Consider the following 27,128-nt stretch of genomic DNA (forward strand, 5'->3'; position numbering starts at 1 on the left):
GGATAATGCCAACATGTGTGTCTCCAGCCCAAATTTCCATCCAGAAATTTAGATTCATATTTCTGAGGCTATAAGCACATGTCCCTGGAAGTCCCCTCACCTCCCAGCATCTACATTTCCAGTGCAATCCTACACCTGTGCTGGATCACCTTTCCTTTTCCCATTCACATTGAGCGGATATCTGAAATCACAAGTCTGTTCTCCTTTCATGATGCATCTATTGTCTAGATTCTCATTTCCAAATGCCCAGAAGAAAGCTTTTGTTAGATGCACCCATCTAGGCAGAGGTATAGCAGTGGTATAGAAAGGGCTCCTCTTGATAGAATGTCTTATTGCCCCAGAGAGGACATGGGCTGGAGCTAAGCCAGATGGCCCGGGGACATCCTAAATTCCTCATAATCTCAATTAGCTCATCCCGAAGCTGGGCAAGTCTGCCGAGGTGGAGAGTTCCATGGGGGCTGTAACTTTCCTGAGGGGCAGGATAAAACTCATCACTTAAATGGGGCATGCCAGTGGTGTGACACAGCAGCTTCTCCATGGTGGCCATGGAGAGGAGGTTCCCACACAGGCTAAAGGTCCTGAGCTGGGAACAGTGGCTCAGGACAGGCAGGATGGACTCAAGTTGAAAGTCACTGATCCCACACTGCTCTAAGTTCAGTTCCTGGAGGGAGGCCGCAACTTTCTCCAGGAGAACTTGGAGGAGCTCAGGACTGAAGTCGGTCAGCGTGACACCACTCAGATCCAGGCCTTTTAGCTGACGGATGTTTGGGCACTGAGACAGATGGATCAAGTCTGAATCTGTAAGCCGGCAGTTAGTTATCGAGAGGTTATCCAAGGGGGTCTTCAGGCATCTGGGGAGAAAACAAGCAATTAGGTCTGAGAAACCAGGGTGGCATGAGCTAAAGTTGGCAGATAGTTGATTTGCCCAAAGCCAAGGTCCTACTAACTGCCTCAAGAAAGTCGATACCTAGAATGACCAGTCTCATTTTAGACTGACTCCTGTCATCTTCCTTGTGTGAGTGGGTCCACTTTACAGTGTCTTGAAAGCTCTCTTTCATCATGGGTCAAGCAGGGTGAAACTTACTTCGCCTCTTTTAAATGATGAATGAAGATAATGAAATGCACTAGAACCTACTCAGCAGAGAGCCTAACACCGAGTCTCAATCAAGTGTGGGCATCAGTGAATTTGAATACTGGGAGAGAAAATATAAAATGCTTTCAACTCAGGCTTCTTTCAGACCATGCTTAAGCCCTAGGCACTTGTATCTCTGGGCCAGCTGAGGCTGTTGGGAGATATGTACAGAGAATCAAACTGGACAAGATCCCACATCATCAACAGGGGTTGCCGGTCTACAGGGGCCCAGTTACAACCCTGCATCATCTGCAAACCACCTACCACTTTTCATTATCTGTGGCTCCTGCTCCACTACCATCCTCTCAGAATCATGCATTTCCTTTTTTTTTTTTTTTGCGGTACGCGGGCCTCTCACTGCTGTGGCCTCTCCCATTTTGGAGCACAGGCACCGGATGCGCAGTCTCAGCGGCCATGGCTCACGGGCCCAGCCGCTCCGCAGCATGTGGGATCTTCCTGGACCGGGGCACGAACCCGTGTCCCCTGCATCGGCAGGCGGACTCTCAACCACTGCGCCACCAGGGAAGCCCATGCATTTCTTAAATATTAATTTTCTGGAGCAGAAGATAGCCTTTTAGAGACTGGGAATTTGAGACAAGCTCACTGTGTTTACAAACCTGGTAAGCACGGAGATTCTCTCTCTTTCTCTCTCTTTCTGCCATGCAGCTTGTGGGATGGTAGTTTCCCAAGCCCTCAGCCATGAAAGTGCAGAGTTCTAACCACTGAACCTCCAGGGAATTCCCCAGAGCTTCTCTTTAGAATTGCTCGAGGGCTTCCCTGGTGGCGCAGTGGTTGAGAATCCGCCTGCCGATGCAGGGGACGCGGGTTCGTGCCCCGGTCCGGGAAGATCCCACATGCCGCGGAGCGGATGGGCCCGTGAGCCATGGCCGCTGAGCCTGCGCATCCGGAGCCTGTGCTCCTCAACGGGAGAGGCCACAGCAGTGAGAGGCCCGTGTACCACAAAAAAAAAAAAAAAAAAAAGAATTGCTTGAGTCTGAGGTAGTTTCCCTTCTTTAATGCCCTCTTCACTTACCTAATTTCCTAAGTCATCTGACATAGATATCTTTTCCGAAGGAAGAACCTATGTCCACCCTCACTGGATCCTAACCCTATGATCTACAGCTTTCTACTATGGTGTCCCATTATAGAACCTCTATAGCAGTTTTTTCCTCTACCTTGATTTGTGTGGTTATGGGATACCACACTTCAGGATAGAGCAGCAAATGACACAGTTCACGTGACATTCTAGTGTTGTGTTCGCTGTTACCTGGCCAGTGGTGCAAACTCACCTGAGCATCTGTTCCAGGCGTCCTTCGAGGAAGGAGGGAGATTCCAGATGGAGATCCCGGAGGTGGTGCAGCCTGAGGAACTGAGAGGTAATTTGGACGACGTGCTGCTCCTCCTGTTCCTCAAGTGCAGAGACATGGATGTGGGAGAGCAGGAGTCTCTGCACATTACCCATCTGGCCCAGGAGAGGAGCAAACACGGCCAGGCTGGACAGATGCCAGGTGCAGTTCACTTGCACCTCCTGGATACAGTCCAGCTGCACCGTACTCAGGACCTTCATAATATTTTCCATGGGCATTGAAACGATCTTCAGCTTCTTACAGCACAGGTGTATGGAAGCTTTTCTCTGCTCCACCCACCTGATGAGGTAGGTGAGGAATCCATCCAGAGTCCTTTTCTTCAGACAGAGTTCTATGAACACCTCCAAGGGAGCCAAGGGCTTCTGTGTCATCGACCTGTGCTCAGCCACTGGTACCATTCCTGAGCTTGAGCACCCTTGAGTGCTGGCTCCAGACCACATGCTCCAGAAGATCTGGCCAGTATCCCGTAAATCCAGCACTAGCAGTTTGCACCTCCTATGAGGAACAGATTAGTGAAGGTGCATTAAAATCCACACAGAATAAAACCACTGTCTCAGAATTGACAGCAGACTGTCCACCTGTGTTTTTCTTTCACATTCCTGCCATCACCTGCTGACTTCCCCTCTTCCCTCTCTGCCTCACTTTCCCCCGTCTCCCTTTCCCTTCCCCCCCTTTCTAGTTCTTCACTTCTAGTACTGTTAAGCATCACAGGAAGGAGATGAGGCATGTTCTTTCAACCCCCCTTGCATCTTAGGTACCCTTACATATCAGAAAGGCATTTCCCATAGTGAGCCAAGGCCTCTGAACTCCCTCACTGTCATCATCAGAAACCTCTTGTCCATCCCTTGTCCACCTACCTTCCCTCACCCCACCTGTCTCTTCCAGGATGCCCAGGATTTTACCAGGCTATGCAAATCAGACTCACCTAGGGCGAACCTTCTGGGCAAGTAGGACATCAAGTGCTTCCAGCACTGCTTGTAAGGGACCCACATGAGGCATGTCTATCAGGTCCCCCAGAGGCAGGCGGACAAAGGGCCAGGCTTGCACCAGGGCCTTCAGGGTCTTGATGTGTCTCCCATAGAAGGCCTCCATGAACAGTGGGGGGAAGAGCTCAGTGGGCAGATCTTCCACAGCAGAAATGGCTGAAGCCTCATCCCTCAGCAGGCTTGTTCCCGCCAGGTCCAGGAGCCTGAGTGGGACCTGGGCACTCATCCTGACTCCGCTCCAAAAGGAATCCTGTGGAAACTGCCAGGGAACAAGGCATCAGTTTCAGGCCAAGCAGGAGCACACCTCAGACTGTCTCCCAAACCTTCAGAAGTACCTACTCAGGCCAAGGTCACTGCTCTGGCAGAGGCAGAAGTGCCTCAATTAGCCCATATTACACTGTGGACTCAGGGGACAGAAAACTATAACATGTTCCCTACTGGATCCAGAACAAGCATCTCACAAGTACCAATGAGGAGGAAAGGCGACCACTAGCTCACTCAGTTCCATCCACTGCTTTGCTTAAGTCCTGTCCTACTGGGAAGTGGGTACCAAGGAGCCTGAAAGGTGACTCCAATCTTGATTTGGGAAAGACTCTCGGACCATGACTTAGAGCCCTAAATCCATGGGAAGAGGAGCGGCCTGTGGACCAACACAGCCTACATCCTCAGTTACCTCAGTTAACTTGGCTGGTAAAGATTAAGGAGATACTCCTACAATGAATGCTATTTGTCCACAAGATATATATGTTAAATTTAAATTTCAAGAAATAACATTCCAAACAGATGTTTTTTATTAAGAATATCTGCTTGAGGGACTTCCCTGGTGGTCCGGTGGTTAAGACTCTGTGCTCCCAATGCAGGGGGCCGGGGGTTCAATCCCTGATCAGGGAACTAGATCCCACATGCTGCAACGAAAGATCCCGCATACCGCAACGAAGATTCCACGTGCTGCAACTAAGACCAAGCTCGGCCAAATAAATAAATAAATAAATAATTTTTAAAATAATATCTGCTTGGTGGAGACATTTAAAAATGAGATAAGCCAAAGAACAAATCAGAATATTTGAGATTTAGGCAAAACTACAGTGAGAGGCAAGACCAAAACCTGAAAAGTGTTCATCTGAAAAAAAAGACTTTTCAAAAACTCTCTGTGTCATCCAGAGATCCATGCTACCCTTCAAGATCAGCCAACCATGGGTAAGAAGAGGGTGTCCTTAGCTGAGGTTGGTAACTTACTGCTATGATGGGGTTGGCGGGGTGCTCAGACCTCAGACCGTGTGGAGACTCCAGCCAGTGACTCTGAAGCCAGAAGATTCTGCATTCCTTCTTCAGAGGCTGAGGCTTTTATACACCTTTCTAATCCCATCATCCCTCTGGCCAACTACTAACTCAATCAGAAAAGGATCCTTGATTATATTCCATACTGCTCATTGGATCGATCCCGATTGGATCTTCATTCTTCTCCAGATTACTTGATTGAATCAGATATCCATTCAGGAAACACAAAGAATGATGGATGGGGAATCACGGACCCATTCATGGATTCACTCTACAAACATTGACTGAATTCTACCAATACAGACAGTTATATTCCTGGAGGTCAAACAGGAAAGGGATTATTGCTTCCTGACATCGGACAAGAAAAATACATAACTTGAAAGCATCATTATTGGGGGATCTTTGGCCGTATCAAAGTTATCAAAATGTCCCTGAATTAAAACAGCTTCATTAAGAAAGTGGTATTGTTCCCAAAGAAAACAAAATAAACGTGTTTCTGTATCAACTTGTCACTTGGATGTTACGTAGCAAAGATACGAGATGACGAGCCTATTCAGGGAGCAAGGGAAGAGCTTTTGTAGATGTGGTTGGTTTTCCAGCCTTAAGCCAAGCCTTCTGTGAAGGTGGGCATGTCAAGATCACAGTGAGAAGTAAGGGTGGGGGCTTCACCTCTTGGAGCTGAGCATTCCCGAAGGGACCACTGAATGATTGCAACAATTGAAAATAAAGAGTTCTTATTCTCCTAAGGAGGATGGAGATTTAAAGACATTTCTCTGGGTGATATTTAGAAAGTAAAAGAGAGTGGCTCAGAGGAAACAGTGTCACCTTTGAGGGTGTTTCCTCCTAGAAAGTTGGGATCAGCACAGCAAACACCGTGAAAAGACTAAATCTAAGAATGTGAGAAGAGGAAGAGATGTGAGTCCTGGGATCAGACATTGCCAAGACTGAGAGCTACTGAGGGTGGCACTGTAGGCTCTTTGGGAACTTGGAGCCAGGGAAGAAATAAACGTGGGTCAGTAGCAAATAACACTGTCATCCAGGGGCAGGTGCGACCAGGAGAGGTTTTCTTTAAGTTTTTTTCTCACTGAGGACACTTTCCAGATGGCAAATAGCCCCAGACATTTTCCTGGGTATTGGAAGCCGAACCATAATCCCATTGGCCCCTTAGCAAATGTATTTAGATAATTACTGTCTTCTCAAACTTAGCTAAGTTCAAGACAGATTCTGAACAAGGAGACACCATTAGGCACAGAAATAAAATTCTTTTCTCTTCATAAAGAGAGAAATTTTTTTCTCTTCTATTTGGTGTTTAAGGTTCTACCACATTCAGGGATGACTCCCACCTGGGCTGCATCACACAGAGATTCTTTTAAGTTCACAAATAAAGGGAGACCCTTTCTCCATCTCTAAGAATTTTCCATGCCTCTCTCCCACCCCATTTATTTGATGCCCAAACAATTCTTACATAGCACTGGCCACCAAGTCAAGGACTCTTTAAGGGTGTTTGCCCTCTGGGTCTCGTTCCAGAAGATTCCTTTCACCACATTTCTGCCATGGGTATAAATGACCTTTGCATAAACTAGGGTTAAACTGGATTCTACTCAATAGGCATTTTAACTCTCAGGCCAACCATCCCTTTTATTAAAGACCTGCGGTAGAGTGAGATTAGTACCAATGATAATTATAAACGTCTCTGTTTATTTAACAAAAACTGGGTAAGAATGGTGCGGACACTTTTTATTCACTACCTCAGATCACCTTCACAGAAAATCTAAACATCGCTGCTATGTTCCCCATTTTTAGGCTGGTGAATCAAGGTCTCTTCCAGGTAGAGGAATCTTCCCATTTCCGTGCAGTGAATAATTAGGCGACGGGATCAGAAGGACCCCTCGAATCGTCAGATAACCTAAATGTTGCAAAGGACGGACACAGAGCCTTCACACGATGTTACTGGAAATGGGGAAATTGCAGAGTTTAAGCTGGGGGTGTTTCTATGGGATGGCAGTTTCTATGAGGTCCAAAAAGACCATTGTTTGAAAGTGAGAAGTTGAAACTAGTTCTCTGAAAAAACTTCGAGGGCTGATATGGAAAACAGCAAAAGTGGCTGGACTCCAAGTTGGTCGTTGTCGGATTTGTGGGCATTTGTGGGATAATCAAAAGGAGCTTTCCTGCCTGAGCAGTAATCTGTTGAGGGAGATGTGTCAGAAGAAAATCAGAAGCAGACACAGGTTGACATGGTGAAGGCAAATTTTATTCAGGACTATGACAATAGAGGAAAAGATGCCCCAGCATGTGACTTGGCTTCATCCAGACTTCAACAGATAGAAATAGGGATTCACATCCAAAAAGCAAGGGGGTTACTGGCTGGTAAATTAATAAAGTCTGGGAGGGATTCTGGCTGAACCAATGTAACAGATTTCTTGCTAAAGGCAGCCCAGCATGATCTGATACCAATAGTGGGCAGTGAGGAAATCTGATCAGATTTTTGGGGTCATCAGATATCAAGCATGGGGATTCTTGCTGCACTGACTTATGGTTCTTATTGAAAGTCGATTTTCCAAGGAAGTACACAGACAATCCCAGGAGAGGATTCCGGAGGCTGAATAAATTTTGGTCAAACAAAGAACGTTTTCTTCTGAGGGGATTGTGTCGGGGCACTGGGTGGACGGAGCAAACGCTGATTTAGTGAAGTGTGTGGCCAACTTGGGAACGGGTGAAAGTCACTGATGCTGGGCAGGGAGAGCACAGGCAGGCCACGTGGGAGTTGGAATGAAGAGGGGATCCTTTGAAAGATTTCCATGATCTGATTAACAGTCTCACACACACTGCCATGGGTGCCTGGAGATAATGTTGTCAGTGGACAAGGGAGCAAGAAGGGAGAGAACACAACCCGCATCCTGGCCTGGACAGAGCAGTCGTGTTGGAGACCCACAGAGGTGGAAAGACACAGGAGTCCCCTTAGCCTTGGCAGTTTACAGGGAGCTTGAGGGTGGCCTCCAGAGGAGGGTGGCCGCTGGAATGCTGATTGGTCCACTGGGGTCTTGTTCTCTTTACGGTGATGGGTTGCTATGAACTGAATGTTCCCCGTCCCCTGATCCACCGGCCACACCTCCCCACACACACCCCGCAGATTCGTATCTTGAAGCTTTAATACCCAGTGTGATGGGATTTGGAGGTGGTCCCTTAGAAGGTAACTAGGTTTGGAGGATGTCATGGAGATGGAGCCCCATGATACGTTTAGTGCCCTTAGAAGGGCATGAAGAGACCTGAGCTCGCCCACGCCCCACCATGTGAGGAAACTAGGAAGCTAGCTCCCTCTACAACCCGACCATGCTGCCTCCATAATCTCAGCCTTCCAGGCTCCAGAATTGTAAGAAATAAATTTTCTTTGTTTATGCCACCCGGTCTATGGTATTCTGTTATAATAGGCTGAATCAACTAAAACACAGGCTCATGGGATAGAAACAGTGTACAGGAGGCTAATGTCTTTGTAGGCTCATGATTTTTTTTTTTTTAACAAGTCACACAAAACACAATAAGGAGGTGGTGCTGAACACAGTAGGTTAAAGGAAAACATATACAGGTCACATGATTGACTTTATAATGTCATCTGTTCTTGTATAAAATTTCCTATGATTATAACAATCACCCTTTCATTCATTATTTCAGGTCATGTCTTACAAATGATTACTATATTCCTGGGATGCCACTAGGCCTAGATGGAGTTTAGGAAGTAAAGTTTACATGGGCTCCATCCTTGTGGACTTGAAACCCAACTCATAGCGTTAACAGAAACTGTTAACTTTAGTTTGTCTCACAGAACAGCAGAGAAGGGAACAGCTTGTTTAAAACCCTCCTCTTGTAACGTGTCTTCACCTGTCAAGCTCATCTTCTTTGTTCCTGCGAATTGCATACCCTGTAAGCTTCCCATACCTTAGACAATGTATTACAAGATTCCTTTAACCACTCTCTAAAGATAACACCTCTGACATATGGTTCCCTATATTAATAATTTTTAAGTTGTTTTTTTCAAGTCATGGACCTAGTCTTGCCCAGTTCAAACCAGTCAAGACCAGCGATCATTCAACTAGACCTGCATGAGTGTACAGTGTATGAGATTTTTACGTGAGAGGGCCAAAAACTCCATCCTCAGATCATGCTAATGCCACCATCTTCTGAACATGTATTCCATGAAAAAGCATGTAACTCAGACAAGCGTGCATAGAGCATCTATTACCTCACCATTTTCCTGCCTTGAATCAACTTTCCCTGCACCTCTACCCCCCTGTACTGTTCACCCATAAATATCCCTGCTCCTTTGCCTTCAAAGAGGAAGATCTCAGGCTTGTTCTCCTGTCTCCTTTCTTGGCTCCCTTGTAAATAAGGCCTCTCCCAACTGCCAACCTCAGAGTCTTGGCCTTTGGCTTGCTGACTATGGGGCAACTGAAACTGTGTAAGTAACAGAATGATGTAATTCATGTTTGTGATCATCTTAGATCAACATGCTGAGATGTCCAGAAGGTGATCATTAGGATGAAAGCACCAGTGATCATAAAGTCCTAGGAATTTTCTTTATATTTCCACTCAACTTTTATGTATTTTATTGAACTTTTTCTATTATCAGATTCTTTTCCATGACCAGAGATGAAAATAAAGGCATCATCATTTTAGAAAATCAAGAGCAATCATACAGTGAATTGGAGAAATAGAGACAGAGTTAAAGAAGCTTTCGTTGAAGAAAATAAAAAGACAAGTTGACTTTTTTTAGATTCCATATATGTGAGAACATACAGTATTTCTCTCTTTTTAAAAGTAAATTTATTTATTTATTTATTTATTTTTCGCTGCGTTGGGTCTTCGTTGCTGCGCGCGGGCTCTCTCTAGTTGCGGCGAGCGGGGGCTACTCTTCGTTGCGTTGCGCGGGCTTCTCGTTGCCGTGGCTTCTCTTGTTGCGGAGCACGGGCTCTAGAGCGCAGGCTCAGTAGTTCTGGAGCAAAGGCTTAGTTGCTCCGCGGCATGTGGGTCTTCCCCAGACAGGGCTCGAACCCATGTCCCCTGCATTGGCTGGCGGATTTACCTCTGCGCCACCAGGGAAGTCCCATACAGTATTTGTCTTGCTCTGACATATTTCATTTATCATAATGCCCTCAAAGCACATCCTTTGTCTGGAATATGGTAGGATTTCCTTCTTTTTATGGTATAATATATATTTTTATATATGTATATATACATACATATATATGTATATATACATATTTCTATATAGATATATCACATTTTCTCCATCATCCATTGAGGGACACTTAGATTTTTTCCACGTCTTGCCTGCTGTAAATAATGCTGCAGTGAACTTTGGGCTGCAGATATCTTTTTGAGGACAAGATTTCATTTTCTTCATTATTTACCCAGAATTAGAATTGCTGGATCTTACGGTAGTTCTATTTTTACTTTCTTGAGGAACCTCCATACTATTTTCCACAGTGGCTGCACCAGCGTACATTCCCAACAGCAGTGCACAAGGGTTCCCTCTTCTCCAGAGCTTCCTCAACATTTGTTATCTCTGATGACAGCCAGTCTAAACGGTGTGAAGTGATGTCTCCTTGTGTTTTTTATTTGCATTTCTCTGATTAGCAATGCTGATCTTTTCAGTACCTGTTGGCCATCTGCATGACTGTTTTGCCAGAAAGACATTTAGTATGAATTGTGAGGTCAGAAACATGCAGTCCCCTGCAAATAGGCAGAGTGTAAAGAAATACAGTATGCAGGTAAACCTGAAGTATGTTTTCTGTAGGATAAGGCAAACCAGGCAGAGAACCTGGGGTCTGGGGTGGAGGGTAGCTTCTCCTGAAGGGTGGGGCCCAAGAGATTTGGTGCCATCCCCTGGCTCTGATGTTGAGCTGCACACCCAGCCCGGCAGTGGCTGATCTGGTCATCTGCACTGCCGTTTCGTTATTGTGCTTTACTTTTGGAAAACCCAGTCACCTAGAGCACCACCAAAATAAGCAAGTAAATAATAAAAGTCAACAAAAGTCACAGGGATCCTGGGATGTAAATGATGTCCCCTGAATGTCTGAACAGAAGCACAAGTCCTTGTCTCTATAACTGGCAGCTCCTCCCCAGCACCCCTGCTTCTCACTGTGCACAGTCAGAGGCCACCTCCAAACTCTCCCCACCCATGTTTTCAGGACACAATTCTTCACCTCGGAAAAGCAGAAACTTGGGGAGGGCTGGGACACTGCAAGATTGTCCTCAGGGCTGAGTTACCCCCAAACTTCCATCTCCACTCCTGTTAGTGTCACTGACCCCCTGTGTAGCTCTGATGCCACCTCTCTCTCCAGGAGCCCCGCACACCTGGCCTCTGCCCACAGAAGACAGGAACCTGCAGGAAGGAGAAGACACAGTGTCCACGACCCAGGTGGTTTAGCTTCTCCTCCTGCACAGATATGTCCAAATGTCTGATGGGAGGTTCTGGAGTCCAGCTTTAGACCCATCCTGAGGTCACCTGCATTCTTGTCCCAGCTCCATTTCCATAACCTAGGAAGCAGGGCCATCCCAGAGGGGACTCAATTAGACTTTCCTCTGTACGTTTAACACTCTTGGTCTTCTCCTAAGCTGTTCCTCTTCCAAGACTTTTTTCAAATCCAGGGTCCTGTCCTTCCACGGGGCTTCCTCCGGGCCTCACCCCTTGCCCAGCTGTCCAGAGGATCTTGCATCTCCAGCTACCAGGGAGCGCTGTGGGCCCAGCATGGGCTTCTGTGCAGGGTCCCCAGAGGAAGGCGAGGGAACTTGCATTGCCTTGAACTTTGGGGAAGCCACGGAGAGGAGGCTGGGGAGGTGGAGTGAGACGACCCAGGCAGGGGATCGCTAGGGGAGCACCTAAAGTTTGTGAGTTGGGTTATGACATGACCTGCTGCATATTTCCCAGTCTCCCTGTTTGCTGTTGGACAACGTTGAGAGGTGAACAAGGAAGCAGGATACCAGCAGGAGACACTTTGCTGCTCTTGGCAGGGGATCCTGGCTTGCATTTGAGTGGCCCAGGGGACAGCTCTGGGGATGCCCTGGAGGCAGATCAGCAACATTTTGATCTTAAAGTGAATGTGAGGTAACAGGGTAAGGCAGGTTTCCAGGAACCCCCTAGAGCTTGACTGTGATTTCCTGAGATTGGGAGGAATGGGAAAGGAGCAGGTATGGAAAAAGAAAGTAAGGAGTCTGGTGGGCCATGTATGTTCTGAGATGATTACATCATTGAGTGAAAAGAAATATCAAGTACAGAATAGCACATGCAATAGAATTCTATTTATATAAAATCTTATATATATTCATTCAAGAGCTATTGGACAATGCCTCCCATGGAATATATATTTTACACCTGGTGTGGCAGGATTGCGGAGGTGTAAGGGTGACTCCAGCCCCAGAAATTTCAAAGCCAGGCCCACTGACCAAGGTGGGTCTCAGGCCCAGAAGTGCAAAGGCACTTTCTCTTCTGATGTCATCAGGGTCACGGTGGGTCAGGTCAGAGTGCCATGCTCAACAGTTTTCCCATATCAGAGGCTACCGGGTGGCACCCCAAAAGCCAAAAATATGTCCCACACACATCTTTTGGCACAAAGTTCTAACAAGTAAAATTTGTGGCCAGAGGTTAAAAATCAAGTTTTTTATCACAATTTACTCTCCAATGTCCCTCGGGGGGAAAAAAAATAGTAAAAGAAAAATGTAGCAACACTGAATTCACCTTCCTACAAGGCATCACTCAGCATGAACTCAGAAGCAGCTTCCCTGATGTGGGGTCCCGTGTCCTCCAGGTCTCCCTGGTCCCCTCCTGCAATCCTTCACTCACCCCCAGCCTGAACCTGGGGCATGTGGGGTTCCTATCTCAAGTAGGAAGATGCCAGGCAATTTTACCTGAAGCTGGGGCTTTGGACCAGGAAGAGAAGAAAACTGTTCTCCCACAAATGCAGTGGGCAATGGGTGGGAAGACCCCCAGATGGGAGTTGGGGGCTTGGGTTTCAGAAACCACATGCAGCCAAGCTCCTCCTTTTCCAGTGGCTGTGGGAGTCCAAGTCCAAGAAAAACAAAACCCAGCGTGAAAGCCGGATTCAGAAGTGACCCGGGATACCTACAGTGTCACAGGAACCTCAGAAACAATTTCATTCTCAAACAAAGCATCTGAGGTCCAGGGCGCGAAGTGAGCTGCCAGCAAGGTAATGTCTGGCCAGAACTGGGACCTCAGGGTGAGCCCCAAAATGTTGGTGGGTCAACAGGGCTTAGCTTTCCAACGGAGGCATGAATTCTCTGAGCATCCATACACCTACAATCACCAACAGACCCCAGAAGTTTTCCAGGAAAAAACAGAAAGTCACGGGATGGGGAAATATGATATTTTTTAACATCTTTATTGGAGTATAATTGCTTTAAAATGGTGTGTTAGTTTCTGCTTTATAACAAAGTGAATCAGCCATACATATACATACATCCCCATATCTCCTCCTTCTTGCATCTCCCTCCCACCCTCCCTATCCCACCTCTCTAGGTGGTCACAAAGCACCGAGCTGATCTCCCTGTGCTATGAGGCTGCTTCCCACTAGCTATCTATTTTACATTTGGTAGTGTGTATATGTCCATGCCACTCTCTCACTTCATCACAGCTTACCCTTCGCCCTCCCCATATCCTCAAGGCCATGATCTAGTAGGTCTGTGTTTTATTCCCGTCCTACCCCTAGGTTCTTCATGGCATTTTTTTTTTCTTAGATTCCATATATATGTGTTAGCATACGGTATTTGTTTTTCTCCTTCTGACTTACTTCACTCTGTATGACAGACTCTAGGTCCATCCACCTCACTACAACTAACTCAGTTTTGTTTCTTTTTATGGCTGAGTATCATTCCATTGTATATATGTGCCACATCTTCTTTATCCATTCATCTGTCGATGGACACTTAGGTTGCTTCCATGTCCTGGCTATTGTAAATAGAGCTGCAATGAACATTGTGGTACATGACTCTTTTTGAATGATGGTTTTCTCAGGGTATATGCCCAGTAGTGGGATTGCAGGGTCGTATGGTAGTTCTCTTTGTAGTTTTTTAAGGAACCTCCATACTGTTCTGCCTAGTGGCTGTACCAATTTACCTTCCCACCAGCAGTGCAAGAGGGTTCCCTTTTCTCCACACCCTCTCCAGCATTTATTGTTTGTAGGTTTTTGGATGATGGCCATTCTGACCCGTGTGAGGTGTACTTCATTGTAGTTTTGATTTGCAATTCTCTAATAACTAGCAATGTTGAGCATCCTTTCATGTGTTTGTTGGCGATCTGTATGTCTTCTTTGGAGAAATGTCTATTTAGGTCTTCTGCCCATTTTTGGATGGGGTTGTTTGTTTTTTTGATATTGGGACTCGGTGTTTTTATCTGAGTTCGAGATTATATGGGACCCATTCAATAGAGAGACAGATAGACTCAGAGAGGAGCAGTAACTTCTTCCAAGGCACACGGCCTGTAAGTGGTAGAACTGGAATCTCTGTCTGTCTGTGCTCTTGAATACTGCTCTATGCTGTTCCCTCACCCGACAGTGCGCTGCCCACTTTAAGTCTTGTAATAAAATACTGGAGTCTTAGGCTCCTCTCTTACAGGAGGAAGTGTGAAAGAACATGAGGTTCAGATGTTTACCATGTTGTTTTCTCTGCAGAATGTTATTCCAAAGCCCGCACAGGTAAAATAAAAGTGGAATACCACCACCTACTCCAGTGGTTCCCAATGTGGGGTCCCCAGACCGGCAGCATCAGCGTCACCTGAGAACTTGTTCTCAAAGTGACTTCTTGGGCTTCCCTGGTGGCGCAGTGGCTGAGAGTCCGCCTGCCGATGCAGGGGACGCGGGTTCGTGCCCCGGTCCGGGAGGATCCCACACGCCGTGGAGCGGCTGGGCCCGTGAGCCGTGGCCGCTGAGCCTGCGCGTCCGGAGCCTGTGCTCCGCAACGGGAGGGACCACAACAGTGAGAGGCCCGCGTAACACACACACACACACACACACACACACACACACACACACACACACGTGACTTCTTGGGCCCACCCCAGTCCGACTGATCCAGAAACTCAGAGGGTGGGACCAACATTGGTGTTTTAATAAACACCTCCCCAGATACCCACCATATCTGCCAGGGATGCTAAGCCGCCTCACTTTAAGCATCCACGTGAGGCAGTGATGTAGGGAAAACATCCTCTCTGGCTGGATTCCTCCCTCCTTTCCACTCGTTTTCAGAAGGTAGGGAAATCCCCCGCCAGTCAGGTTACTGCTCGTGGTTGTGCAGCCCAGTGGTTAATCTGGTAGCAATGTTTTCGTTGACTTTTGAACGTTTGGTAATCCGGCTCAACTACTTCCAGTCACTACAGCGTTAGCCACTTTTTAGACTCTGTGTGTGTGTGTGTGTGTGTGTGTGTGTGTGTGTGAGGTCATGGAATGCTGACCACATATGGGCATCCACGGGCTCTGCGATCCACTCAGTCCCACCTCCACCCCTAAGCATTGTCCCTCCACGGTCTCAACTGCCCGGAAAGGATTAGACGGATTGAGGGATAAGTGATGGAACAGGTACTGAGCCCAGAGAGCTCCTGCCTGACACGCAGGCTGCAGATGAGTCATGCTCCCCCAAAGTGTCCACACCCTCATCCCTGGAACATGTGGATATGATCATTTATATTCATAAGTAACTTTGCAGTTGTGATGAAGGATTTTGAGATGGGGGATGTCGCTGGGTTATCCAGTGAGCCCCACGTAATCAGAAGGGTCCTTAGAGAGGGAGACAGAGAGGAAAGAAGATGCTACACTGCTGGGTCTGGAAATGGAGAAAGGGGACACGAGCCAAGGAGTGTAGGTGTCCCCGGGTAGCGGGAAAAGGCAAGGAAAGAATTGACTCCTACAGCCTCCAGAGAGAACACAGCCCCGAGAATATGCTGTGAACTTCTCACCTCTAAAGCTGTAACGGAATAAACTTGTGTTACTTTAGGCCAGTGAGTTTGTGGTATTTGTTACAGTAGCAATAAGAGCTAGTACACCCCCTTTCTGGACCTTTAACAAACCTGCCAAGCTCCTTCCCAGCTCGAAGCCTCACATATGCCATTCCTGCCGCCAGAGCCACCCTGTGCTCCCTCTCCACCTGCCCTGCACCTGGCTCAGCCCTCTCGGCATGCTAGTCTCAGCCTAAATGTCCCCTCCTCAGGGAAGCCCTCGCACGCTGGGTCATGTCTCCATGCCCCCATTACTGCTCTCACGCACCCCTTTCGTTCAGCACAACCCCAGTGATCTCCCTCATGACCCACTGGCCCCCGAGGTCCTCACTTCTGTAAGCCTGTCCCCCAACATCACCCTCCCCTGAACTCAGGAAAGGGATGCATTCAATATCCCTCTCCTGCTGGACAGAAGGCTGTGAGGCGAGAGGCTGCCTTGACCACGGCTCAGTGGATGTTTGTGGGATGAGTGGATATGGTGCAGGAGGCGTGGGGAGGCCAGCTGGCTCCATGTCAGCTGTCTCTCGTGTCTCCTACCACACCCTGCCTCTACTCCCCGTTCCTCAGGTCACTCATTCATTCAACAAACATTCCCGGAGACTATGTTCCGAGTTGTGAGAACTTGGAGTCATGTTACGTCTCTGGGCCTCAGTTTCCCCTTGTGTGAAATATGGGAACTTATACTCTTGACATTGCAGTCTGCCTGCTGCCCGTACGTGACACCCCTTGTGTCAAAGGGCTTTATTTGTGAGCTGGAAAAGGAAGGAACCTGCGGGTTTGGAGGGGTGGAAAGTATAAAACACAGACCATGACTCCAAGGGCCACTCGGATGGGCCTGATTTAAAGCTCTCGAAGTATCTGCAGCCGCCTGCTGTCTGGCTGGTCCGGCGGTGTGGTGGGTCTCCATGTGATTCCACCTGTGCTGTGATGGGGTGGCAGTTCTCCGGAGTGTGGGACAGGCTGCAGGCGAGGGGGAGGCCCCGGAATCGCACGCTCCCGCTGAGACGTAGCACCAGAAGGCGGTCTGGGGCAGGAAGAAGTGTAAACGCTCTCCCTCCGGGTGGCCTCCGGTGATGGGAGCCATCTCTGCTTCAACTGCTCATAGAGTCCGTAGTTTGTAGGGGGATCTGCAGGGCAGACCAGAGTCTGGGTGAACAGGGCTTAGAGGAGGAGGCCAGTGTTTATGGGACAGGGCAATGGTTGGTTGGACCCTGCAGGTTCTCCCAGGCTGCTATACCAGGGAGCTAGGCTGGCCATGCACCGGAGGGGAGAAGGAGGCTGTGGTGGCCCTGCCAACCTCCGAGAGCCTCAGGGTGTGGCCTGCTCCCTGTGTACCGAGGAGGGACCAGGCGCTGTGAGAAACCTTGGAAAATTCGGCCCCATGACCTGACTGAAGGTGGCCCCATCAGTTCCTGGATACTAACTGACCCACCCCGGTAGGGAAGGGAGCAACGTGCGCTTGCGAGAGTGACCTTGAGAGAAACGCTTGCAAAGTAATTCATTGTGACAAGCCGCTCACTCTCCACAAAAAGATAAGTGCGAAGGATAGGGGCAGCTTGAAGTGTAAATCAAATCAAGGCACTCTCCTGGTAAATCTGTGCAAAGTCTTGTTCCTGAGGGAAGGACAAAATCCACACTCCTTATTGTGGCCTAGGAGCCCCTACCTGGACTTCCTCTACCCCTGCTTTGCAGCTTTCTCACTCGCTATTGCCTCCCCTGGCATATTGTTTCCTCCAATTCCTGCATATGGCTCCCTCCTTCTCAACTCAGTTATTTCCTCCAGAAAGACCGGCCTTTGTCAACCCATCCAAATCAGAATCAATACACCTGCCTCACTTCCTCTCCACTACCCGTTTTCTTTTCTTCATACCACATATCCCGGTGCAGCGTACTGGATTCACTAACGATGTCTCCTGTGTCTCTTCATGAGGGTGTCAATTCCCTGAGGGCAGGAATTCCTCCCTATCTGTCACTGCTGTGTCCCCAGGTGCTACAACAGGGCATGGCACCTGGGCGTTACTCAGTCAGTATTTATGAACTGGGTGATGGATCCGAGTGCGCAGGGACGCTGCCCCCCACCACCTGTGCTCCAGGTAAACACGGTGCTGCAGGTGACAGTTTCCTCACACAGCAGCAGCCTCCAGCAACACAGGGAGAGGGCAGGTGGCCTGGAGGGTAAATAGGACTCTTTCCCTATCTTCTCATTCTAATGCTCTTCTGGAGTCCGAGTCACCTGTGAGGTTCTTCCGCACCAGGTGGGCACACCTCAGCCCTATGCAGTTATGAGCCCTTTAGAGCCCGATAAAGGGGGTGATCCCCAATTATAGAAATACCGAGAAGGGGGAAGTCAGCTTTCTCTGGGAGCCACAGCAACTTATGTCTATTCCACGTGCGGAGCTGGGGCAAGCCTGGGTTATAGCTATGCCGGTTGTAATGGTCGTCGTACGTGCTGGTCAGATGGCGGCACGAGGGCTCCTCGTGGTGGGTGATCAGGTGTTTGTACGGGAGCCCCTGGAAGGACAGACACAGGGCACGCGTTACCAGTCGGAGGAAGGCATCCACCTGGCTGTGGCCGGAGACAGAATCTGCCCACCATGGAGATCCGTGGTGCTGATGGAGAGGGGGCCCCTATGGGAGTGTGGCCGCCTGAGCCCTGGGAGCCACCAACAGGAAACACACTCGTCTGCCCGCCGTGACGCAGTTCACCTTGAAACACGCATCCCACCTCAGCTGCAGTCAGTTCTCCGTGTGAGGAGCTCCCAGCCTGTGCCAAGACAACTCATCCCGAGAACGAGCTAGGGCGATGCATTAAAATGAAAGTCAGGACACCCAGCTGAATAGGGAGAGTCCGAGCCATCTCATTGCACGCCCTTGTGATCTGAAATCACCCCCTTTGATTTGTCTCCCGTCTCATGCTTCCAAGTGCCGATTTCCATGGCAAGTGAAAGATGTTAAATGCCGAGCCTTCTATTTCAATCAGTTGCTGTGGGAAGAGTCAGAGAGTGCTCCATAAATCGCCTTCTCCTGCAAAGGATTTATGTCTCCCTCAGCTGGCAACTCAGGGAGTGATTTCTTTGGTGGGGAGTTATTTACAGGGAGAAGAAAGCCGTGTTCTCCCGACTCTGGGACGTTTGCCTGAATCAGTGCTTTTCCTAAGAAAATCCTCTTGGCCCTAAGAGGGAGTCCTAGAGGACTGGGCTGACTTACAGGGAAGGTAATGTGGATTTCCATGCTCGTCCTCTTGTCTGGAGTAGTGGGGAGGTCTGTGCCTACTATGGCCTAAAAACACTGGCTGCACCAAATATTTCAAGTGGTGGTTCCATAAATCAGTCAGATCACAGTGCCAGAAGGAGACAAAGGGGGATGGACACAGACATTAAGCAGGGGTTTCCAAGAGCCACATCACCAGGTGTCTGGAGTATATTTCCAAGGTCAGGGAGAGCAAGTTGGAGGGGTTCTCAGCTATCTTAACCATGTACACAAGAGTTTTGTTCTGATCAGGTACGGAAAGCTGACAGACATAGAGACAACTGCCTTTGAAAGAAGAATTTATCACTTACAGCTCCCAAGAGGAGGGGGCATGTCACATCGCACAGGACCACATGGGAAGCACAAGGGTCAGTCAGGAGGCAGAAGGACTGAAGATAGAACATGGCCCAGAGCCTTCGTTGTGCTTTCCAGCAAAGGAATGGCCAAAGCAGGGTAGGCATGCTTGAGAAGTGTAGAATTGCACAGTTTGAATAAATTCAGTGTGGCTCCGGTTGTCGCTGCCTGGCCCTGGAGTGAGGAATATTGGCCTGCATGTGAGCATTAGATAAAGGGGGTGATTGGAGGGATGGGCTCTGGATTGGTTGGTTTGCATCTGAAAGGCACGATGGCAGGCAAGTTGTTTCCTGTCCCTAGGAATTAGCTAGCCCTGGGCGGGGCAGCCTCTCCAGGATTAGCAAGGCCCCTAAAATATCAAAGTAAAATATAGAAAATAAAAAACAGGATTAAAACACCTGCCTAGGGGATAAAAACTCCACTGATCCATGGTCAATTTGGGGAGCAGTTGCAGCATTTGCCAAAGGGAGAAGAGCAAAGTGGGGAGGGAGATGGAGACGGAGGCTGTCCCGGTAGGGGAGCACGGGATGAAGCACACAGAGGAGCTGACAGAGCGGAAGCAGCCATGTGGAAGTGACGCTGTGTCCGGTGTCCTCAGCACACGAACAGGCTATTTGAACAGAATCCCGAGGAACGCATATCCAATTGCTGGGTTCTATTTTGTGTATGTGTTGGAGGAGGTATCTTAATTTCATCCAGATTCTATGTATGTGTGGTTATCCTTTCATCAGGGTTTGTGATGGCACAACAAATGTCTTTTTTTTTTTTTTTTTTTTTTGCGGTACGCGGGCCTCTCACCGTTGTGGCCTCTCCCGTTGCGGAGCACAGGCTCCGGACGCGCAGGCGCAGCGGCCATGGCTCACGGGCCCAGCCGCTCCGCGGCACGTGGGATCTTCCCGGACCGGGGCACGAACCCGTGTCCCCTGCATCGGCAGGCGGATTCTCAACCACTGCGCCACCAGGGAAGCCCAACAAATGTCTTTGAGAAAGGGTACCAAAGGCGTATTGAAAGCTAGGCTAAAGGCCTCATGTACATTGATGGTTGGGGGACGGTTAGGATTGTGGGTTCTAATTTTGACTTCCTTGTATTAAAATGTTTGTGTCTTCAGCGCACACTAATGCTAGTGGTTGGCAGTACAGAACATCAGCATGGGCCGAGGACCACGCGGTGTGCCCCAGATACGAAAGCACAAACCAGAGGTGCCCTCCTGGTCCAGGGATGCTAGCACAGAACTGAAAAGCTGGCACCGTTTCTACTGACATGCATCCCCAAATGCAGAAGTTGAAGAGTCAACTCTGGCAGGTGGTAAGAAGGGATCTGAGGAGACTCTTTGCTTGATTTCTTGATTTGCGGAGCAGCCCCCTGTTCAGTCCCTTACCGACAGGCTACACAGCTTCAGACAAGACACTCGCCACCCTTGGGCACATTTTGTCTGAAAAGGAGGGTGCTGAGCTGGACAATCCCTTGGGTCCCTTCCGGCTCTAAAATGCTCCATCCTGAAGGATGTCCATCCCTCATTCTGTGCCTCCCTGCCCCCACCCTGCATTTAGGCAAAGGTAGGGGGTGGGAGTGAGGGGACAGAAAACACCTCTATGAGCAGCAGGCTGGCAGAAGAAATAACTTGGGGGAACGCCCAGATCGTGGTGGGGACAGGGCATAGCTGTGCACCCAGTGGGTGAGCACCTACAAGCTTATTGTCTCCAGGCTGAGCCTGGTGGGAAGTACCCATGAGGGTTGATATAGGAAGAGGCTTTCTCTCCTGTTCCTGGAAGGGCCAGGATCTCTGAGCCTCTGGCACACTCTCAGCTAATTTGATAAATGTCTCAAATGCCTGGTCTTGGCTGTGGAAGGCATGTTCTGAGGTTGCAGCGCCCTGCTCCCTGTTCTGAAAGCCTGGAACACAGCCACACTCACAAAGAGGCACCCAACAAGTGAGAGTGCACTGGACGGTCCTTGACTTTTCACACAAAAGAACACGACGCTTGGGTATAGCTGCTACAAACGCTGTCTGTTCAAACATCACTACCACTTAACTTTTGGAGTACTTTGTGTGATTCCTGACTACATTCACCTTAATTGAACACTTCCCTTTGTTTCTTTCCCATATTCTTTGCCTGCAACCTGTTGGAAAAGTGTGAAGGAATGGGGGAAATGGCCCAGGAAAGTGCTGGGATACCAGCCAAGGGGAATGCTACTAGCTTGAGATTAGATTGACATTGGTCCACCCAGTAAATAAGGGTAAATGACATTGGCAGCCCCCTGGCTGGGGAGGGTATTTAATGAGGTTACTCCTGAGTTTCTAAGAAGGAAATGGATCTAGAAAGAGTCTGGCTGTTAGTGTCTCCTGAGCATTGGGAGGGAGTCAGGACTGAGTGGGGGGCGTCCCGAGCCCTCTTACCTCAACTCTCCTTTTGCTGTACCACCTGGAGATCCGGTCCGGTCTGTGGTCTGGGAAGGGGATATACTCTTTTCTAGAAATGGTCTGGGGTGTTTTCTCAGTGGCTTTGGTGAACTGAAAAAGACCAAATATTCAGGACAGTTTCTGTGATGCCCCTTTTCAAACTTCTGCTGCATCCCCTCAGCTCCCAATCATTGGAAGCTGGGCAGAAAAGGGGTAAATATGGACCCCGGGCATCCTGCACAACACAGGCTTAATTGTGCCCCCCTCCCGTCCAGTACTTGAAAAGGAGGGTGCTCAGGGACTTGACACCTCCGCCCACAAGAGCCCTTGGGAAAGCTGTTTTGCTGTCACCTGACCATATCTCATGGTCGCACCTGTTTCTGTTCTCTCCTCTCTCTCCCTGCTCCTCTGTCCTGCTTGACTCCTCCCTTTCTTTTTCTCCTTTGTTCCTCACTCTTCCCAACTCTACTCTTTCTTTCTCCCATTATATTACATTTTTGTGGTTGATTTTTTTTTTTTGAAATTCATTGTGGTAAAATATGCATAATAAAAGGTACCATTTTGACTATTTTTAAGTGTGTGGTTCAGTGGTATTAACACTGCTGTGCAACCACTACCACCCTCCATTTCCAGGACTTTTTCATCCTCTCAAACTGAAACTCTGTCCCCATTAAGCAACAACTCCCCACTCTCCCCTCCCTCAGCCCCTGGCAACCATCATTCTACTTTCTGTCTCTATGAATTTGACTACTCTATGTACCTCAGATAAGTGGAAGTATACAGTATTTGTCTTTTGGTGACTGACTTATTTCACTTAGCATCGTGTCTTCAAGTTTTATCTACATGGTAGCACGTGTCATAATTTTCTTTTAAAAACTAATATTCCATTGTATGTACATGCTCCATTTTGCTTATCCATTCATTTGTCATTGGATTACATTTACCTTTCAGTTCCTGTGAATAATGCTGCTGAGAACATGAATGTGCAAATATCTCTCTTCAAGATCCTGCTTTCACTCTGTTGATAGTGTTGAGAGAGTTCTTTGATGCATAAAGTTTTTAATTTTGATGAAGTCCAATCTATCTATTTTTTTCTCTTGTTGCCTATGTTTTGGGTGTCATATCCAAGAAATCACTGCTAAATTCAAGGTCATGCAGCTTTTCTTCTATGTTTTCTTCTAAGAGTTTTATAGCTTTAGGTTTGTATCTAGGTCTTTGATCCATTTTGAATTAATTTTTGTAATATGGTGTGAGGTAAGGGTCCAACTTCATTCTTTTGCATGGGTATGATGTTAGCTGTGCTTTGTAACTATCTATTTTAAATTGATACTAACTTGCCTTAACTCATTAATAAAAACTCCACTCCTTTACAGCTCTGCCCTCTCCTATTTTATGTTACTGATGTCACAAATTACATCTTGATCTACAGTGTATGCATTAACATGGATTTATAATTATTTTTATACACTTGGGTTTTTTAATCATGTAGAAGATAGTGGAATTACAAACCAAAATTATAATAATAATGGGTTTATATTTGTCTGTGTATTTATCTTTACCAGAGGTCTTTATATTTTCATATGGCTTCAAGTTACTGTCTAGCATTTCTCCATTTCAACTTCAAGGACTCCCATCAGCATTTTTTGTAGGGCAGCCCTAGTGTTAATGAACTCCCTCAGCTTTTGTTTATCTGGGAATGTTTTAATTTCTCCATTTTTGAAGTAGAGTTTTGCTGGCTAAAACAGTATTCTCAGTTGATAGTGGGGTGGGCTTTTTTTGTTGTTACTGTTTTTGAGCCCTTTAAATATATCACTCCACTGCCTTCTGACCTGCAAGGTTTCTTTTGAGAAATCTAATGATAATCTTATTAGGGGTGCCTTGTATGTGATGATTCATTTTTCTCTTGCTTCTTTAAAGATGATCTCTTTTTCTTTGACTTTCAACAGTTTGATTATAATTGTCTCTGTGTGGGTCTCTTTGGGGATTTATTTTATTTGATCTTCATTGAGCTTCTTGGATTTGTAGATCCATATCTTTTCTTCCAGTTTGGGAAGTTTTCAGCCATTATTTCTTCAAATAATCTCTCTTCTCCTTTGTCTCTCTCTTCTATGCCATAATCTGTATACTGGTCAGCTTGATGATGTCCCATAAGTCCTTGGGATCTGTTCACTTTTCTTATTAATTTTATTTTATTTTTTTTGCTCCCTAGACTCAGTAATTTCAAATGATCTGTCTTCAAGTTCTCTGATTCTTTCTTCTGCTTGTTCAAATCCACTGTTGAATGTCTCTAGTGAATTTTTTTTCAATTTAGTTACTGTGTTTTTCAATTCCATTATTATTTTTTTGGTTTCTTTTTATAATTTCTATCTTTCATTAATATTCTGATTTTGCTTGTATATTATTTTCCTGATTTCCTTTAATTCTTTGTCCATATTTTCTTTTAGATCTTTAAGCATATTTAAGACAGGTGGGTTTTTTTTTTAATTCTTTTAAATTTATTTACTTTATTTATTTATTTTTGGTTGTGTTGTGTCTCAGTTGTTGTGCGTGGGCTTTCTCTAGTTGCATCCAGCAGAAGCTACTCTTCATTGAGGTGCACAGGCTTCTCATTGTGGTCGCTTCTCTTGTTGAGGAACACGGGCTCTAGGCATGCGGGCTTCAGTAGTTGCAGCACATGGGCTCAGTAGTTGTGGCACACGGGCTTAGCTGCTCCACAGCATGTGGGATCTTCCCGAACCAGGGATCAAACCTGTGTCCCCTGCATTGGCAGGTGAATTCTTAACCACTGCACAACCAGGGAAGCCCCTAAGACAGGTTTTTTAAAGTTTTTCTCTGGTACTTCCATTGCCTGTGCTTCTTCAGGGACCATTTCTGCCACTTTACTTTCTTCCTTTTAGTGGGCCATCTTTTCCTGTTTCTGTGTATGCCTCATGATATTTTTGTTGAACACTGAGCACTTGAAAAAAACAGCCATCTCTCCTAGTCTTTGCAGACTGGCTCCACTCAAGGAAAGTACTCTGCTAAGTAGCAGGGCATGTTCTGAGCTTTGGAATCACCCAGGTATGAAGGTTTAAGTTCTTCTCAGGACTTTTCTGAACATGAGCATGCATCCTCCTTAGGCGTGTGTGTGTGTGCGTGCATGTGTGCACATGCTTTTTATTTCCCCTGTGTACATGGCTGCTTTAAAATGCCTTAATTATCTGAGGAGTCTCTCCCTGGCTTCTTCTCAGAGCCTTAGATGTTCTGTTGCATTCCTCTACCTATAATTTCTTGCTCCCAGACATTTGCAGATTTGTAGTCCCCTGGCAGCTTTCATTAACTGTGACCACTGCTGCTTTTCAAGCTCTTCCTAGCCTAAAATATGAACTATCCACTTTTCCCTGCCTGGTCTCTTGAGTCAGGCAGAACAGAGACCAATCCCTCAGGTAGCTTCCAGACAGGTTACAACGTTGCTCCACTCCCTCTGGGTTCCAGGCAGGGAACTGGAGCTGAGCCACTGCTTCCCCCACACTGCACCACACTGTGCTGGAGAGGGAATGCAGACAGGGCAAGTAAAAATGCCAGGGAATCTCCTACTATTTTGAATGTGGCTTTTTCTACTGGGCATTTGATTTTTTGCTATAGACCTTTGTTTTGCAGAGCTCCCATATAGTTGTTTCAGTTAGGCTATAGTTGCTTTTTAAGTGTTTCCATGGGAGAACAAGGAACCTGGAGCTTCTTAGTCTGCCATCTTTCTGACATCACTCCAAATCTGCTCTCTTTATGCAATCTCCTCTAGGTGTTGGACCAGTCCATAATATCCCTGGGTACTGCCTTGCCCACAGGAGCCTGAAGGGATTGCTCACCCAGTCCTTTTTGCCCTTGGAATACACACCCCTACTCCCCAAACAAAGCCAAGTGCAGTCAGAGCTAAAAAGGGCCAAAAGCCACATCTGGCCAGAGGGGTGGTAAATGTTAATGTTCCCCCATGAAAACAGCCTTTTCCAGTTCTCAGAAATCACCATTAACCTTCCCCTCACTTGCATCAAAGCTGCCAATTCTATCTCACCCTCTTTCCCTAGCCTATTTTCCAAGAAGACGTGAGGATGTCTAGACGTCTCTGCAGAAATTTAAGTGGGTCAGTCTTGATTGCCACGAATGAAGATGTTCTATTTTAAGTAGGCCAATTCAGGCAAAGTATTTTGTGATGACCTTTAAGCTACATGGGAACAGCAAAAGCACATTTGTTCTGTTTTGAAAGTGAAAGCTGAAATGCACAGGCAGGGCAAGGTTGCATGACAGGTACCAGAGAACAGCAGTTCATCCCTGGACAGCAACACAAGGAGTGTCAAGCCTGCCTTGGCAGGTAACACATTTTGGGAAGGGCCAGCCCAGGGAGAGCAGACATTCTTCAAATCAAGGTGCAGTGGAATTAGGGACAGGGAGCATTGGATGCCTAGAAACACTCCACTGAATATAGAACTGCAAGGAACAACCATATTGACACCTGTGCTATGATGTTTTCAAGATGTAATAGGGACCTTGATTGCTTGAACGTTAAGTCCTCTATGTATAGCACGGTGCCACCTTCCTAAGATGCAGTTGCCTATGGCCCTTGGAGAATAATAATGCCCTAACTCCTCCCTCTCCCCGCCAGGTCTCCCTCTGAGCTCTCTATCCACCTTCTCTTTTCTTACCTTCCTCCTCTCCTCCAACCAGTTTCCAGTGAGCACTCTGGTTGAATACTTGGCCTCAATCTTCCAGCTTGGAGTGGAGAATGACTGTGGACTTACTGCAGTAGGAAACTGCATGGTAAGGATTTGCCCCAAGCTTCTTTGACTTAACACAGTTTAAGGTTTCGGGGGTGGGAGATGTTATGAAGTTGCTGAGTTTGAGATGCCTTTCTTTTCTTTTCAGCAGTCAAAAGGAGTGGTAGTAGATGAAACTCTACTAACTTCACAGAATAACAGGTCCCTGAGCCTGTTATAACAGGTCCACTTTCAGCCTCCAGGGAGAGGTGATGTGATCTTGGATTCCCTACTGTTGACTGTCTCCACGGTGATAGACTCTGAGTACACTCTCCTTAAGGGGGCAGCTGATTCTTCAGGAGCAAAACTGACACCACAAAAGCAAATCAAACCAACAACAAAAGAGCAGAAATTGAGACACAGAAGTAAAGAGAAAACGTATGGACACCAAGGGGGGAAAGTGGCAGGGGGTGGGGGTTGTGGTGTGATGAATTGGGCGATTGGGATTTCCATGTATACACTGATGTGTATAAAATGAATGACTAACAAGAAAATAAATAAATAAAAATTTTTAAAAGATTAATTTAACCTCATAGAAAGAATATACCTACGACTCTTACTCAAGCTCCCTGGG

At 47.2% G+C, this 27,128-nt stretch overlaps 2 protein-coding genes across 2 annotated transcripts; both read right to left on the reverse strand.

Annotated features, from left to right (window-relative positions):
• Positions 1-277: 277 nt before the first annotated feature.
• On the reverse strand, positions 278-3,711 carry LOC131741551 (PRAME family member 15-like). The gene is made up of 3 exons (XM_059038613.1): positions 3,425-3,711; positions 2,422-2,994; positions 278-851 (listed from the first exon to the last, which is right to left on the reverse strand). The coding sequence occupies exons 1-3, from the start codon at positions 3,709-3,711 to the stop codon at positions 278-280; spliced, it is 1,434 nt and encodes a 477-aa protein (XP_058894596.1).
• Positions 3,712-16,602: 12,891 nt separating this feature from the next.
• On the reverse strand, positions 16,603-26,557 carry CFAP107 (cilia and flagella associated protein 107). The gene is made up of 4 exons (XM_059038720.1): positions 26,444-26,557; positions 21,765-21,878; positions 18,096-18,273; positions 16,603-16,889 (listed from the first exon to the last, which is right to left on the reverse strand). Exons 1-4 carry the CDS (start codon positions 26,555-26,557, stop codon positions 16,603-16,605), a joined length of 693 nt encoding a protein of 230 aa, XP_058894703.1.
• Positions 26,558-27,128: the final 571 nt, after the last annotated feature.

This window comes from Kogia breviceps, chromosome 1 (assembly GCF_026419965.1).
Source record: "Kogia breviceps isolate mKogBre1 chromosome 1, mKogBre1 haplotype 1, whole genome shotgun sequence".
NCBI lineage: Eukaryota > Metazoa > Chordata > Mammalia > Artiodactyla > Physeteridae > Kogia > Kogia breviceps.